Source organism: Zootoca vivipara, chromosome 5 (assembly GCF_963506605.1).
Source record: "Zootoca vivipara chromosome 5, rZooViv1.1, whole genome shotgun sequence".
NCBI lineage: Eukaryota > Metazoa > Chordata > Lepidosauria > Squamata > Lacertidae > Zootoca > Zootoca vivipara.
Window position 1 is genome coordinate 29126665 of NC_083280.1, and position 13934 is coordinate 29140598.

The window sequence follows — 13934 nt, forward strand, 5'->3', positions numbered from 1 at the left end:
CCAATTAATTGTGAGTGCCTCATACTACAAATTTTGCCAACTGTCTTTACTTGGTCTTGACTAGATGCAACTTCAGCTGACTCATTCTTAGTCACAGCTAGACACTCCATAAATGCGGTGGATTCAGTTCAATTTATCATAGGCTGGATGGAGGAATTACAGAGCAGGATAGTTAACTGGTGGTCATCCAGATGTTGCTGAATTGTGACTCACATTATCCCTGACCACTGGGTAAGCTGGCAGGCTGATCAGTGCTATAATTCAGCAACATCAGGAGGGCCACAGATCCCCTACCTGTCCTGGAGCACAGCAAAGCCCAGTTCTACTACCATCCACAATTTGACAGTGAGGCTCTGCCATTATAGGGAAAGGGAGGCCTGTATGCACCTCCACATCCAATTTGGTCAAGCTAATTCAAGGATCTAATGAGCATGGGGCCATAAGATGCAAAAGAACAATGTTCTCAGGTTATAGAAGGCAATACTCTGACCCTGACAAAGGGATCCCTTGGATGGTCCTAAGAACAGGACCAATGGGTTCCAGAGTAGTACAAAAAAATTATTTAGCATGATCATCATGAATTCATAGAATCATAGAGTTGGAAAAGACCTCATGGGCCATCCAGTCCAACCCCCTGCCAAGCAGGAAACACCATCAAAGCATTCCTGACAGATGGCTGTCAAGCCTCTGCTTAAAGACCTCCAAAGAAGGAGACTCCATCACACTCCTTGGCAGTGAATTCCACTGTCGAACAGCTCTTACTGTCAGGAAGTTCTTCCTAATGTTTAGGTGGAATCTTCTTTCTTGTAGTTTGAATCCATTGCTCCGTGTCCGCTTCTCTGGAGCAGCAGAAAACAAACTTTTTGATTTTGAATTGATCTCATCACGATGGGCATATGTCCTGTCATGCTGGCAAATAATCTCAAATCAGCCGATTACACTAATGCTGCCCTGTACAACATCTCTAGGCTTTCTTACTATAACTTTGGAGACCTATATGGTCAATTTCATCCTTCATGCCAGGGAGCAGCAATAGGAATAGCAGGAATAGCATTGACCCAGGAAGTATCACTTTCTAGCATTTCTTGGGGACATTAGAGTAGGTGTGAGTAGGAAACATGTTGCCCTACAGATGGATGACAATGTCCATCATCCTTGACTATTGATCATGCTGACTGGGCTGATGGGAGTTGGGACACCAACAATTTTCTGTGAGGAACCTGCATAAGAAACTGAAGGTAACAAACCCAGGAAAATCCTGATAGGTAACAAAAGATGTTTACGGCCTTTCTTACAATGTTAAAATCTCTGCTTGAACATATAACCCAAATGTTTATTTTTATGTATCATTTATGTATCCCCAAATAAGATTATGAAGTATCATTTGGCTTCAGTGGAACATTTAAGGTTGCCATATCTTGAAGAGCAATTATGGATCACTATGACAACTCTCATTTTACATACCCATGAAAAAGAGGCTATGTCCTGGAAAAAGAGGACATATAGCAACCCTACAATATCAAGAATGTTGGTTTATAACTTCAGGCAAGAAACAAACACTAGAAGCAAACAAAGGTTTCTTTTCACAAAAATCTTGTTTGATAACAGACAAACAAAAAAACCCTACATATTAAAAAGGTCATTTTGAGGATTAATTACTATGTACATACAAAACTATGAAGAGTTTTACAACTTGCTCAGAATCTCTCACTGCAATGGGTAAAGTTATTAGGACAAGAGTTCTTTCTAAACATATGTCTGTAACATGTAGATTTCACAATGAATTTCATAATCAAATAATTTCATAGTGGGTTGGAAGAGGAAATCCCCCCCCCCAATTTATCAAGGGGGCAAACGAAGAGTTTTAGTAACATTTGAGTAACTGGCACTAAACGTCAACCTCGGTTTTGGCTTTAATTCATCTCAGATGAGAGACTGTTTATTCCCTAACAACACTGTTTGGTCTTGCTAATTATGTTGTAATGCCAGGGCATTCTTTCTTGTGTGTCCAAAGTTCACAAAAAGCTTCTGGGTACTGTATAAAGAATACATAATGCATTACCCAGCAGTTCCCCCCCCCCATTGGCAGTACAGCTGGGCTTGTCTTTCCAAACAAAAAACAGCAACGTATACGACAGCACTCTATAAAAGACACACTGATATTACATTCAAGTTGCGGGTGGGAGGGAAATGCTTCTCCACAAAAAACAACAACAGGCATTTAAAATGCGTACAAAGCAGAAATGGGCTGAGTAAATAAATGGGAAGATCTTGGCAATGATTATTGCTTCCTTGCACCTTTTTGCTTAGTCTTTGAGCATCGCTGCCATTTTTGTTCCAAAGGATGACAAATAAAAATTGGTATAAGTGATACGGTCCCCTGTAGATATCCTATTTCATTGGGGAAGGAGGGAAGGAAGGAAGGAAGGAAGGAAGGAAGGAAGGAAGGAAGGAAGGAAGGAAGGAAGGAAGGAAGGAAGGAAGGAAGGAAAATATCTTTTTAAGTCCTGTTCAAACACCTTCATCAAGAAAAGGGAATAAGAACAAAACATGTCAGAGATGTCACCTGGCTACTTAGCCACCTTTCACATGAACATACAGTTCAGAGATGCTTCTTCTACAAACTTCAAGAGAGGAGGTTTCAAATGGCATGGTGTGCAGATGTACATGAACAGCCTGCTGCAATGAGGCAACAACCAGAGAACATCTTTTTCATAGCAACCACTTGGTATCCACTGGTTCCCAGAGCCTATTTGGACACTCTCCAAAGTTCAGCTTTCCCTCTGAAAGCATGGGGTGGGGAGCATAAAGGTGGCAAAGTGCACTCTGTGTGGGTGGAAGGAACAGTAAAAAGACCTTCAGAGATTGATTAAATGGATCCAAAGTCCTCAGAAAACACTGCAATTTCTAAGCGAGGTACCTCCAGGTCTCTAATGCAATTAGAGTGGCTCAATAAGAGATCTAAGTTGTGATCATCAAACACAACTATATATGTATATGCACATGGGTGACTTTCACAGGTAGACTCCCTGAAGTCACACTACAGAACTACTCATGTCATTTCAACCCCCCACTAACCGACCATGCAGTTATTTCTGTGCAGAAGAAAACAATAATTTTCTCCTTCCGACTACCATACTATGACACTATCCCTGATCCAGCATCAATAGCTTGACTGTGCAAACGTTGACTGCATTCACATAGGTAACATAAGTCCAAGGTGTGTGGTTGGTTTATATCCTAATGCGCACAAGCTGTGTGCTGTTCCATGTAGCTTGAATGCACCCATTTCATTCCTCTCTCTGTCTAGCCAGGAGCAACAGACACGTTTGGCTTAAACTTATGTCCAAAGCAGCACTTATGGTTTGTTCTTGGCTTCCAGGTTGTGGTTTCTTTCAGATAAGCCACAATGCCAGCTGGATTTCACACCAAGTGAAGGCTCATGTTTTGTTGCTCCTAGTTAGACCAATTAAGTAGTAAAACTGGAGCACTCAAGCTGTGCACACCAGCACATTATGGTAAACAAGCACACATACCAATGCAGCCAGCAGGAATGTGGGGGAAATTCCTTTAACTTTGTTTCTCTCATTATAGTTATAACTTCTTCCCCATATAACTTCTTCCCTAAATGCCATACAAATCAATGCTCTGGATTACAAGGTCTGCACACCAGCAACTTGTTGGTTGGCTTTGTTTTGTAGAAGCACAACTTATTCTAGGCACTGGGTGTTTGCTTGTGAATAAGTGTAAGTCACCACAGATATAATCCAATAGGTGCTTTCAACAGCCATACCAGAATATACTCACCACTATTTCAGCAGTAGTGGTCATACTACTAGCGGCTAATTTTGATTTTCCCAGATCAGAACCCTATGAAAAGCTGGAAAAGTTGCTTGACTTGAGACTAAATTACTTAATTTCAGCAGGAAAGCAAAAGCAAATCAAACGTATTACAACATCTAGGAGTGCTAAAACTGCCTCTCCTCCAATGGCACTAAATATCTTCCTGCCCCAAGCTTTGGACCAGGCATCCCCAAACTGCGGCCCTCCAGATATTTTGGTCTACAACTCCCATGATCCCTAGCTAACAGGACCTGTGATCAGGGAAGATGGGAATTGTAGTCCAAAACATCTGGAGGGCCGAAGTTTGGGGATGCCTGCTTCAGACACAAACATGCATTATCCCAAAGGCATTACTCCCCTTCTGAAGAAGCAGGCTTCTAAGCAGAGAAAAACCCTTCTGTGCACAATTTTATTTACATCACTGAATGATCCAACAGAGCAGGGCTACTTCTAGGTAAGTCTATCTTGGCTAGGGTTTCTATACTAGATAAGAATCCCAACCAAGACAGACCTCTTTCAATTAACATTCTGCTTACTTAGACATTTCATATTACATGGTCAAAATAGTTAAGTAATGTTTTGCTGTACTTCATTGATTTTGCAAGTTGAGCCAAAACCATAATTAACAGGTTTATTTGTTTTAGATTTTAAGCATATCTTAATAACAGTGTGTCAGTGAGCTAACTATGGTTGTGGGCAAGATATCTTAACAAAAACAAAGTCCAGCAGTGTCAAAACAAGATCAAGTATTATAGGACCATGTTGTTGGTACCCTCCCTGTTTCTATGCAATACCTTGTATAGAGACATGTATTTTTTTTAAAGTTCCTGTGTGGCACAAACAGCCATTTCAAAGCCCTGCTAGAGGAAACCAAAGGAATATGAATATATGTGTGCAATATATTTTAAGATTTGTGTGCCCACATTTCTGTGATGTTCATCTGTTTCAAATTATTTGTTTGTATTGACTATATCAGAGACACACCATCACTGACATTTTTTATCTCGTTAGCAACTTCATTGTGTATTATTAGTAACAGAATTTACTGACTTTTTTGTAGTAATTTTCATGTGGGAAGTAAACTAACACAGCTGTGGCTTTGTAAACAGAAGCCAATCATAAACCACTGTATTTCCTGGGAACACAAACTAATGAGCATCCAGAGCTATTTAAAACCATTATTGAACACTATATAAGAGGCAGAGCACTTGGCACTTCCTGCATCCTGGGCCAAGAATTGGAGGATGTACGAAAGTTTTAAATACTTGCATTCTAATAGGGAGAAAGCTGATATTGCAATCCACTATTAAAATTACAAAGTTTTGAGTTACACAAAGCAGAACTGGAAGACCTATCTATAAGTGTGAATGTGAAGACAAGTAGCCATTTAAGATGGACAGTCATCAAAAAGCCAGAGATAGGGCCTTTTGTCCAGTGATACCCAGACTGTGGAACTTCCCCCACAGGCATATTTGCGTGGCACCAACATTATAATATTTTCTATGCCAAACAAACACTGTCTTATGCTCTTGAGTCTCTGATGGCAAATAATACAGATATGATTATTATTCCAGCTGCTCTTCTGTATATTTGAAGCTGGTTTTTAAAAAATGATTTGTAGGGTGCCTTGAAGACCAAACTTGAAAGAAGGGTGGGTTAATTTAAAAAGAGAAAAAAAGAGAGAAAAGGGGTCACTTTAAACTGCTTTGTGAAAAATGCATTCAACGTGGAATGAGTGGTAGGAGGAAGGCTAATCCTCAAAAGCTACAATTGCTATTCCACTAATTGTTCTTGTTTTTACCAAGGTTATAAATTTCAAATTCCAGACATGTCTTTTGAAGATGATGCAAGTTATAGTTTCAGACAGTCCGAAGTTAGCCACACTCCAGTGATATCATACAATCACCGGGGTAGGAAAAAACAAGATTCCATCCCCCTGCCTGAAGGGACAATTTACCCCACAGCTGAACTCACATTATTCCAGTCACTATGAGCTGCACATAAACAGCAAGAGTAACAGCACACCACTCCATGGTGTCACAGAGCTGTCTGCTCTGTAGACATGATTATGCAAATATGCTCTCCCACACACTATGGAGAAGCAGAAACCCTTCAGCCTCACCAGCCAATACCACCCCTAGCATTTGACAAACAGATGTTAAGTGTGAAGCAAAACACACCCAGAGTCTACCCTGATTGAATTTTTTTTAAGCTTTAATTAGAATAATTATTAAAATAGAAAACGGTCTGACGTTGAACAGATTCAATGCACAACATACAACAATAGAAAAAGTCAGTTGCTAACTAAACAAATATGATATTAATATTAAATACAGGCTGTGCAATAACATTCAGCCTTATTCAGTAAAAAAATGTCTCAATCATTCCCCAAACCCTAAAGCGAGAGAGACTGGTCTTTAAAACCTCCACACACAAAACCTCAAACTCAGAAATTATTTTAGTAATTCGCCGTTAGTTTTTGACCAATTTATTCTTCTGTTTACTCTTCAAATAAAATCATTTACAAAACAGCAGCAGCATTTCCAGGCTCCCTGCCTTCTAAGTCCTAATAGAAAATTTAAATTCAAGGTCCCTGATGCTTTCAGACATGTTGTTCCAGTGCGTCTTTAAGATAGGAGTCCCAAAACCACCTAAGTGTTTAAAGACAAGTGTGCAAGCCAACACCGCACCTGTTACTGAAAAAAAACATTTCAAGAATTGTGGTAGAAAATAGGAAAGAGCACTCACAAAAATATTTGTGTTATATGAGACTCTTAACCTCGGGGTAGTGGGTTTGAGGCCCACATTGGGCAAAAGATTACTGCACTGCAGGGGGGTTGAACTAGATGTCCCTTATGGTCCCTACTAACTCTACAATTCTATGAAAGTTCCTTATTAACCAGAGATGGCACCAACTAGAAGCCTGAAGTACCAGGCAAGGTGTTACGATTTAGGATTTAGTTCCTGTTATTCTACCACTGCGATGAATGGAAACGTCAGCAGGAAATGGACGCTTGCCTCTCTTTGTGGTGAGTGCCAATTGTGACCTGACGCAGCACCTCCAGAATGCCCCACTGCACCTCGCCATCTTTGTTTCAGCCATTGCCACTTCCCCTGGCTGCTGCAGTGCTTCACGGGTCACCGCCAGGCCCACTATTTGAACTAACCAATCCGCTGCGGCCTGGGGGGGCAGACCTAGAAGCTGCAGCTTTCACTCAGGTCCGCTCCCCAACCATAAATCTTGACCAGCACTGCACTCAGCAGCTCAGTTGGCCCTGAATAGAGATTTCATGCATGCTGTGATGTTGTTGTGCCCACAGGCCCTGTCCCTACCTCTCTCCACCTGGTCTAGGGCGGGGCCTGGAAGGCCTCATAAAGGACTGCTGCCGCTGCTCTGCTGCTGGTGCTGCCCAGGACTCTCTCCTGCTGTGAGTGCCCACAGGCCCTGTCCCTGCCTCCTTCCACCTGGTCTAGGGCGGGGCCTGGAAGGCCTCATAAAGGACTGCTGCCGCTGCTCTGCTGCTGGTGCTGCCCAGGACTCTCTCCTGCTGTGAGTGCCCACAGGCCCTGTCCCTGCCTCCTTCCACCTGGTCTAGGGCGGGGCCTGGAAGGCCTCATAAAGGACTGCTGCCGCTGCTCTGCTGCTGGTGCTGCCCAGGGGAACTTGAAACAGCACAGAGTTCTTTTTAAAATGCTTTTTAAAGAATTTTTTATGTTTTTATCTTCTTTGGGGTGGTAGGTGGGAGGGATTTTTAGTTGGGTGTGGGAATCAGTTAAATTTTAGTGAATTTGTAATTTTTATTGTTTTTGGTTTTATTGTTTTATTGTGTTTGGGGTGGTAGGTGGGAGGGATTTTTAGTTGGGTGTGGGAATCTGTTAAATTTTAGTGTATTTGTAATTTTTATTGTTTTTGGTTTTATTGTTTTATTGTCTTTTTTGTACTCTTCTTTTGTTGAGTTATTGCTGTTTTTTACAGAGGTTTTATTTTGTTTTTAAGGGGAGGGGTCAGGGCTGCCCGGGAGGGGGTCCCAGCAAGCAAAATGGCTGGGGCAGATTCCACAGGGGGGTGTGCACTGGAACAACCGATCTCAGTGGTCACGGGTAGGAGGAGGAGTTACGCTAAGACCAGACCATGTCATTACCGAGGAGGCAGACTTAGTCGTTGTCTGAGGACTATCCCTGCCTCCAGGTCTGGTCCTGACCGGACGGATATTGGAATAGGCAAGGGATACCCACATGACCTGAAGGTGCTGCTGTGCAATGCCAGGTCGATGATGAATAAGACCACCGCCATTCACGACCTGATTGTGGATGGAGGATTTGACCTGGCATGTGTGACAGAGACCTGGTTGGAGGAAGCCGATGGGCCCGTTCTTGGCGCTGCTTGCCCACCAGGTTTCTCTTATGCACAGCAACCCAGGCCATCTGGGCGGGGAGGGGGGGTTGCAGTGATTTTTAGGAAGTCATTAGTTTGCACCAGGCGTCCTATTGGGAAGACCCAGTTCTCTGAGTGCATGTTCTGGAAGTTGGGCAATAGAGGCAGTACAGGATTCCTTTTGGTGTACCGACCTCCCCGCTGCACCAAGGATTCCCTGCCCGAGCTGCTTCAGGTCGTGTCGGATGTGCTCCTGGAGACACCTAGCTTGGTTGTCTTAGGGGATTTTAACATCCATGCCGACACGACCTTACAAGGAGCCGCTCGGGACTTCGTGGAAAGCATGGCCACCATGGGGCTGTCCCTGAATAAGTCTGGCCCAACTCATAGCCGCGGACATGCCTTGGACTTGGTGTTTACCTCTATGGATGTTGGTGATCTGACATTAAGTAAAAGCGAAACAAAAGAAGTGCCATGGTCAGATCACTTTCTGGTGCAACTGGACTTCTCCGCAACCCTTCCCCTCTGCAGGGAGGTGGGACCGATTCGGATGGTCCGCCCCCGCTACTTAATGGATCCAATTGGCTTCCAAAGAGTGGTAGGGGATGTTTTATCCCATGTCGATGGCCTTTCAGCTGATTCCCTGGTGGCCCGCTGGAATGCGGAGTTAACCAGCGCTATTGACTGTCTGGCTCCGAAGCGCCCTCTCAGATTGCATGGAGCCCAGACAGCCCCGTGGTTTTCCCCGGCGCTGAGGGCAATGAAACAGTCGTTGAGACGGCTAGAGCGCCGGTGGCGGAAAACTCATTTTGAATCAGACCGGACACGGGCTAGAGCTCAACTTCGAGCCTACCAAGTGGCAATGGCGACGGCGAAGAGGACCTTCTTCACCGTCTCCATCGCATCTGCAGAAAACAGCAGCAGGAGACTCTTCCAGGTGGTTCGCAATTTAGCGGAACCACCTGCTCCATCCGGGCCCAGTACGGGCCACATGATCTCCTGCAATGATTTTGCAAAGTTTTTTGCAGATAAAGTCGCTCAGATTCGGGAAGAGGTAGACTCCACCGTGGGAGCAGGGCCGGGGCGGGGGAGTGCTAGAGTCCTGTCTAGTCAAGTTTTGTGGGATCAATTTCAATCTGTTACCTCCGAGGATGTGGACAGGCTGCTTAGACGAATGAAACCAACCACCTGTCTCCTTGATCCTTGCCCATCCTGGCTTATAAAAGCTAGCCAGGAAGGGCTGGGCGATGGGCTTCGCGGGTTGGTAAATGCTTCTCTCCATGAGGGAGCCTTCCCAGACCCGCTGATCTCCGGTCGATGATCTCCGGCGGGCTAGGGACAAAGGTAAGAGCTGTTTCCTTGTTCTGCTGGATCTCTCAGCGGCTTTTGACACCATCGACCATAACATCCTTCTGGACCGTCTAGAGGGCTTGGGAGCTGGGGGCACTGTCATGCAGTGGTTCCGCTCCTTCCTTCTGGGCCGTGTTCAGAAAGTGGTGGTGGGGGATGAGTGTTCAGACCCCTGGGCGCTCACTTGTGGGGTGCCTCAGGGTTCTGTCCTCTCCCCCATGCTTTTTAACATCTATATGCAGCCGCTGGGAGAGATCATCAGGGGGTTTGGGCTGGGTGTCCATCAGTATGCTGATGATACCCAGCTCTACCTCTCTTTTAAATCAGAACCAGTGAAGGCGGTGAAGGTCCTGTGTGAGTGCTTGGAGGCGGTTGGAGGATGGATGGCGGCTAACAGATTGAGATTGAATCCTGACAAGACAGAAGTACTGTTTGTGGGGGACAGGAGGCGGGCGGGTGTGGAGGACTCCCTGGTCCTGAATGGGGTAACTGTGCCCCTGAAAGACCAGGTGCGCAGCCTGGGAGTCATTTTAGACTCACAGCTGTCCATGGAGGCACAGGTCAACTCCGTGTCCAGGGCAGCTGTTTATCAGCTCCATCTGGTACGCAGGCTGAGTCCTTACCTGCCCAGTGACTGTCTCTCCAGAGTGGTGCATGCTCTAGTTATCTCTCGCTTGGACTACTGCAATGCGCTCTACGTGGGGCTACCTTTGAAGGTGACCCGGAAACTACAACTAATCCAGAATGCGGCAGCTAGACTGGTGACTGGGAGCGGCCGCCGAGATCACATAACACCGGTCCTAAAAGACCTACATTGGCTCCCAGTACGTTTCCGAGCACAATTCAAAGTGTTGGTGTTGACCTTTAAAGCCCTAAATGGCCTCGGTCCGGTATACCTGAAGGAGCGTCTCCACCCCCATCGTTCTGCCCGTACACTGAGGTCCAGCTCCGAGGGCCTTCTGGCGGTTCCCTCATTACGAGAAGCCAAGTTACAGGGAACCAGGCAGAGGGCCTTCTCGGTAGTGGCACCCACCCTGTGGAATGCCCTCCCACTAGAGGTCAAAGAGAACAATTACCAGACCTTTAGAAGGCATCTCAAGGCAGCCCTGTTTAGGGAAGCTTTTAATGTTTGATGGATTTCTGTATTTTAGAATTTCTGTTTTTTTGGAAGCCGCCCAGAGTGGCTGGGGGAACCCGGCCAGATGGGCGGGGTATAAATAATAAATTATTATTATTATTATTATTGTTGGTGCTTTTCATTGTAATGAGAGAACCGTATGTTTTTGAATCTTGGAAGGAAGCAGACCAGGACCATCCTGATCAAAACCATGAGCAAAGTTAAGTTTGAAAACAACAGGGGGAAAAGAAAATACAAATTTATAAGGCTCTGCTACATTTTATTTTTAAGATGGCAGACCAACATAAATAAACATGAACAATGATTCCTTAACATGTAATACACCCTGCATAGGTTCTCAGTAGAAAGGGAGAATCCTTACCTCTATCATTCAGACTATTTCTGAGGGCCCTTTCAACTTGTTCTTCTTCATTCAGTCCACCAGTATATGTGCTGTAATCTCTCGATGAGTGTGATGGGTAACCTGAGTATCTAAAATTCTCTACACAGATCACACACACAGAGAGAGAAAGTGTGATACCAGGAGTGACTACTATATCAAATTACTGTATTGAATTTGTTCTACATTTCCCCTCAACCCTCCGGAGCAGATTTGTAGAGGGCATGGGGGTGTGGGGAGAAGAGAGGAAGGGCAAGTTCCATTCCTCAAGTGGAAGTATTTGTGCTAGTGGGAGAACTTCACTTGTTACCGACCATTATATCTGTAACTTGCTTTTTAAGAACTAAGAGGTAGGTAATAGTGCAAGGAAAAACTACATGCTGTACATACTCATCTTTATATATATATGATTTCCCCAATGCTTTTTAATATCTTTATGCGCCCCCTTGCCCAGATTGTCCGGAGTTTTGGGCTGGGTTGTCATCAATATGCTGATGACACCCAGATCTATCTGTTGATGGACGGCTGCCCTGCCTCGGCCCCAGACACACTCACCAGGTGCTTGGAAGCTGTGGCTGGATGGCTACGTGGGAGCCGACTGAAGCTAAATCCTTCGAAGACAGAGGTCCTCTGGCTAGGTCGGGGCGACATGGGGTTGGGGGGCCAACTCCCATCTTTTGCAGGGGCTCAATTGGTACCAGCGCCTTCTGTCAAGAGTTTGGGTGTAACTTTTCACGCCTCCCTTTCCATGGAGGCGCAGGTTGCATCCACAGCAAAGGTGGCATTTTTTCATCTCCGCCGCATCAAGCAGTTGGTCCCTTACCTCTCTCGCCCCGATCTGGCCACAGTGATCCATGCAACGATCACCTCCAGGCTTGACTATTGTAACTCGCTCTACGCAGGGTTGCCCTTAAAGCTGACCCAGAAACTCCAGCGGGTGCAGAATGCCGCGGCGAGGCTCCTTACGGGGTCCCTGCCGCGGGACCACATTCATCCAGTGCTTTACCAGCTGCACTGGCTCCCGGTGGAGTACAGGATCAGGTTTAAGGTGCTGGTTTTGACCTTTAAAGCCCTATGCGACTTGGGACCCTCGTACCTACGGGACCGCCTCTCCTGGTATGCCCCACGGAGGACCTTAAGGTCCACAAATAATAATATTCTGGAGATCCCGAATCATAAGATGGCTAGATTGGCCTCTACTAGAGCCAGGGCCTTTTCAGTACTGGCCCCAACCTGGTGGAACGCTCTTTCCCAGGAGACCAGGGCCCTGCGGGATTTGTCATCTTTCCGCAGGGCCTGCAAGACAGAGCTGTTCCGCCTGGCCTTTGGGTTAGACTCAGCCTGACCCCTGTGTTTTCCTCCCTCATGGCTTGGATTTATGGCCTACTTGAAAAGAGGCTGCATTTTAAATTTTAATACTGTATTTTAATCTGTATTTTAATTAATTGTTTTTATGTTTTATTGTAATTCTGTTGGTGTCAGCCGCCCTGAGCCCGGTTTTTGACTGGGGAGGGCGGGGTATAAATAAAATTTTATTATATATATATATATATATATACACATATATACACACACACACACACACACACACACACACACACGGGCTAATAGTGTAGGAAAGAAATACCACAATCTTTTAAAAGTGTCCTCTTTACTAGTAATCACAGAAAAGAAAAAGAATCTATTAAAGCCTGTTGCAATTCAGCTAGGCCCTAAAAGGATGCAAACCCAGCTTTTGTGCACATGTCCCTATTTGCACTGATAATCACACATGTAGGTGGATTCTGTATGTATGATTCCTAAACCCCAACCCAGCAACTGAGTCTGCACGTTGTGTGGCCTAGTAAAAATGTCTAGTACTCCAGTGATAGCTTGCAAAGGTGAGCCAAGAGCTGAATTCACCCACTGGATGATCTCACTTCCCCATTAAATAGTTGATCAACACAATTCCAATTTCTTTTATTAGGCTGCTGTGTGTGGTCAGCACAATCAGGGTGTACATGAATAATGGTATTTTGTTTGCTTTTTTTATTCATGAACAAGGATAATCATCTTCTGGTAAACAGAGCAGCAATTAAAAGACCAGCAGAAACCAAAATGCTCTCCTTTCCACTTATCACTGAGAGAAAGCTCACCAGCCCTAAGACACCGTATTTTTCCGTGTATAAGACAATTTATATTATTAAAAATGTTTAAAATTGGGGGTCGTCTTGTACATGGATAGTGCAGAGGGGAATGGGCAATTGGTGGCAGCTGTGAGCAGGAGACTGTCAGCAGCGATTAGGCAGGTGATTGGTGGCTGCGGCAAGGCCTGCTGGTGATTGGCTGCTGTAGCGGCAATTGGGCGGGCGTTTGGTGGCGGCTGGCGGCGAGCAGGCAGATGATTGGTGGCTTCATCGAGGCGTGCGATTGGCAGCAGCGGTCAGGCAGGTGAGCGATTGTTGGCAATCTACCCCCATTTCCTTAATTTAGGGTCCCCAAAAGTAGGGGTTGTCTTATACACGGGGGCGTGTTATACATGGAAGAAATACGGTATTTGTTTCTTTTCTTAAATCAAATGCAAGAAGTTATTCTATCAGATCAGGTGACTAACATTTTCCAGTATGAGGTTGTGTTGTCCCAGTGCAACCCTTCTATCTGAAGATGTGTGCATGCACACAAAAGCTCATACCAACGACAAACTTAGTTGGTCTCTAAGGTGCTAATGGAAGGAATTTTTTTATATTTTGTTCCTTCTAGGGATTTTGTTCCTTCTATTGATATATCACCCAGGATCGGTATGAGGGGCAGGCTGCGATGACAACCTCCCTCAGTGGTATATCACTAGTGAAACTGCCACCGCTCCTGAG

General features: G+C 45.1%; 1 protein-coding gene across 9 annotated transcripts in view; it reads right to left on the reverse strand.

Moving 5' to 3' along the window:
- The window catches only part of RHBDD1 (rhomboid domain containing 1), a 44759-nt gene that overhangs the window by 9648 nt on the left and 21177 nt on the right, over positions 1–13934 (reverse strand). For 8 of the 9 annotated variants that reach the window (XM_035132907.2, XM_035132902.2, XM_060274543.1 and 5 more), the window contains one exon: positions 11068–11187. The exons of the other annotated variant lie outside the window; for it this stretch is intronic. In XM_035132907.2, coding sequence (XP_034988798.1) covers positions 11068–11187 — 120 coding nt within the window. The remainder of the gene's footprint in view (positions 1–11067; positions 11188–13934) is intronic. 9 annotated transcript variants of the gene reach the window in all.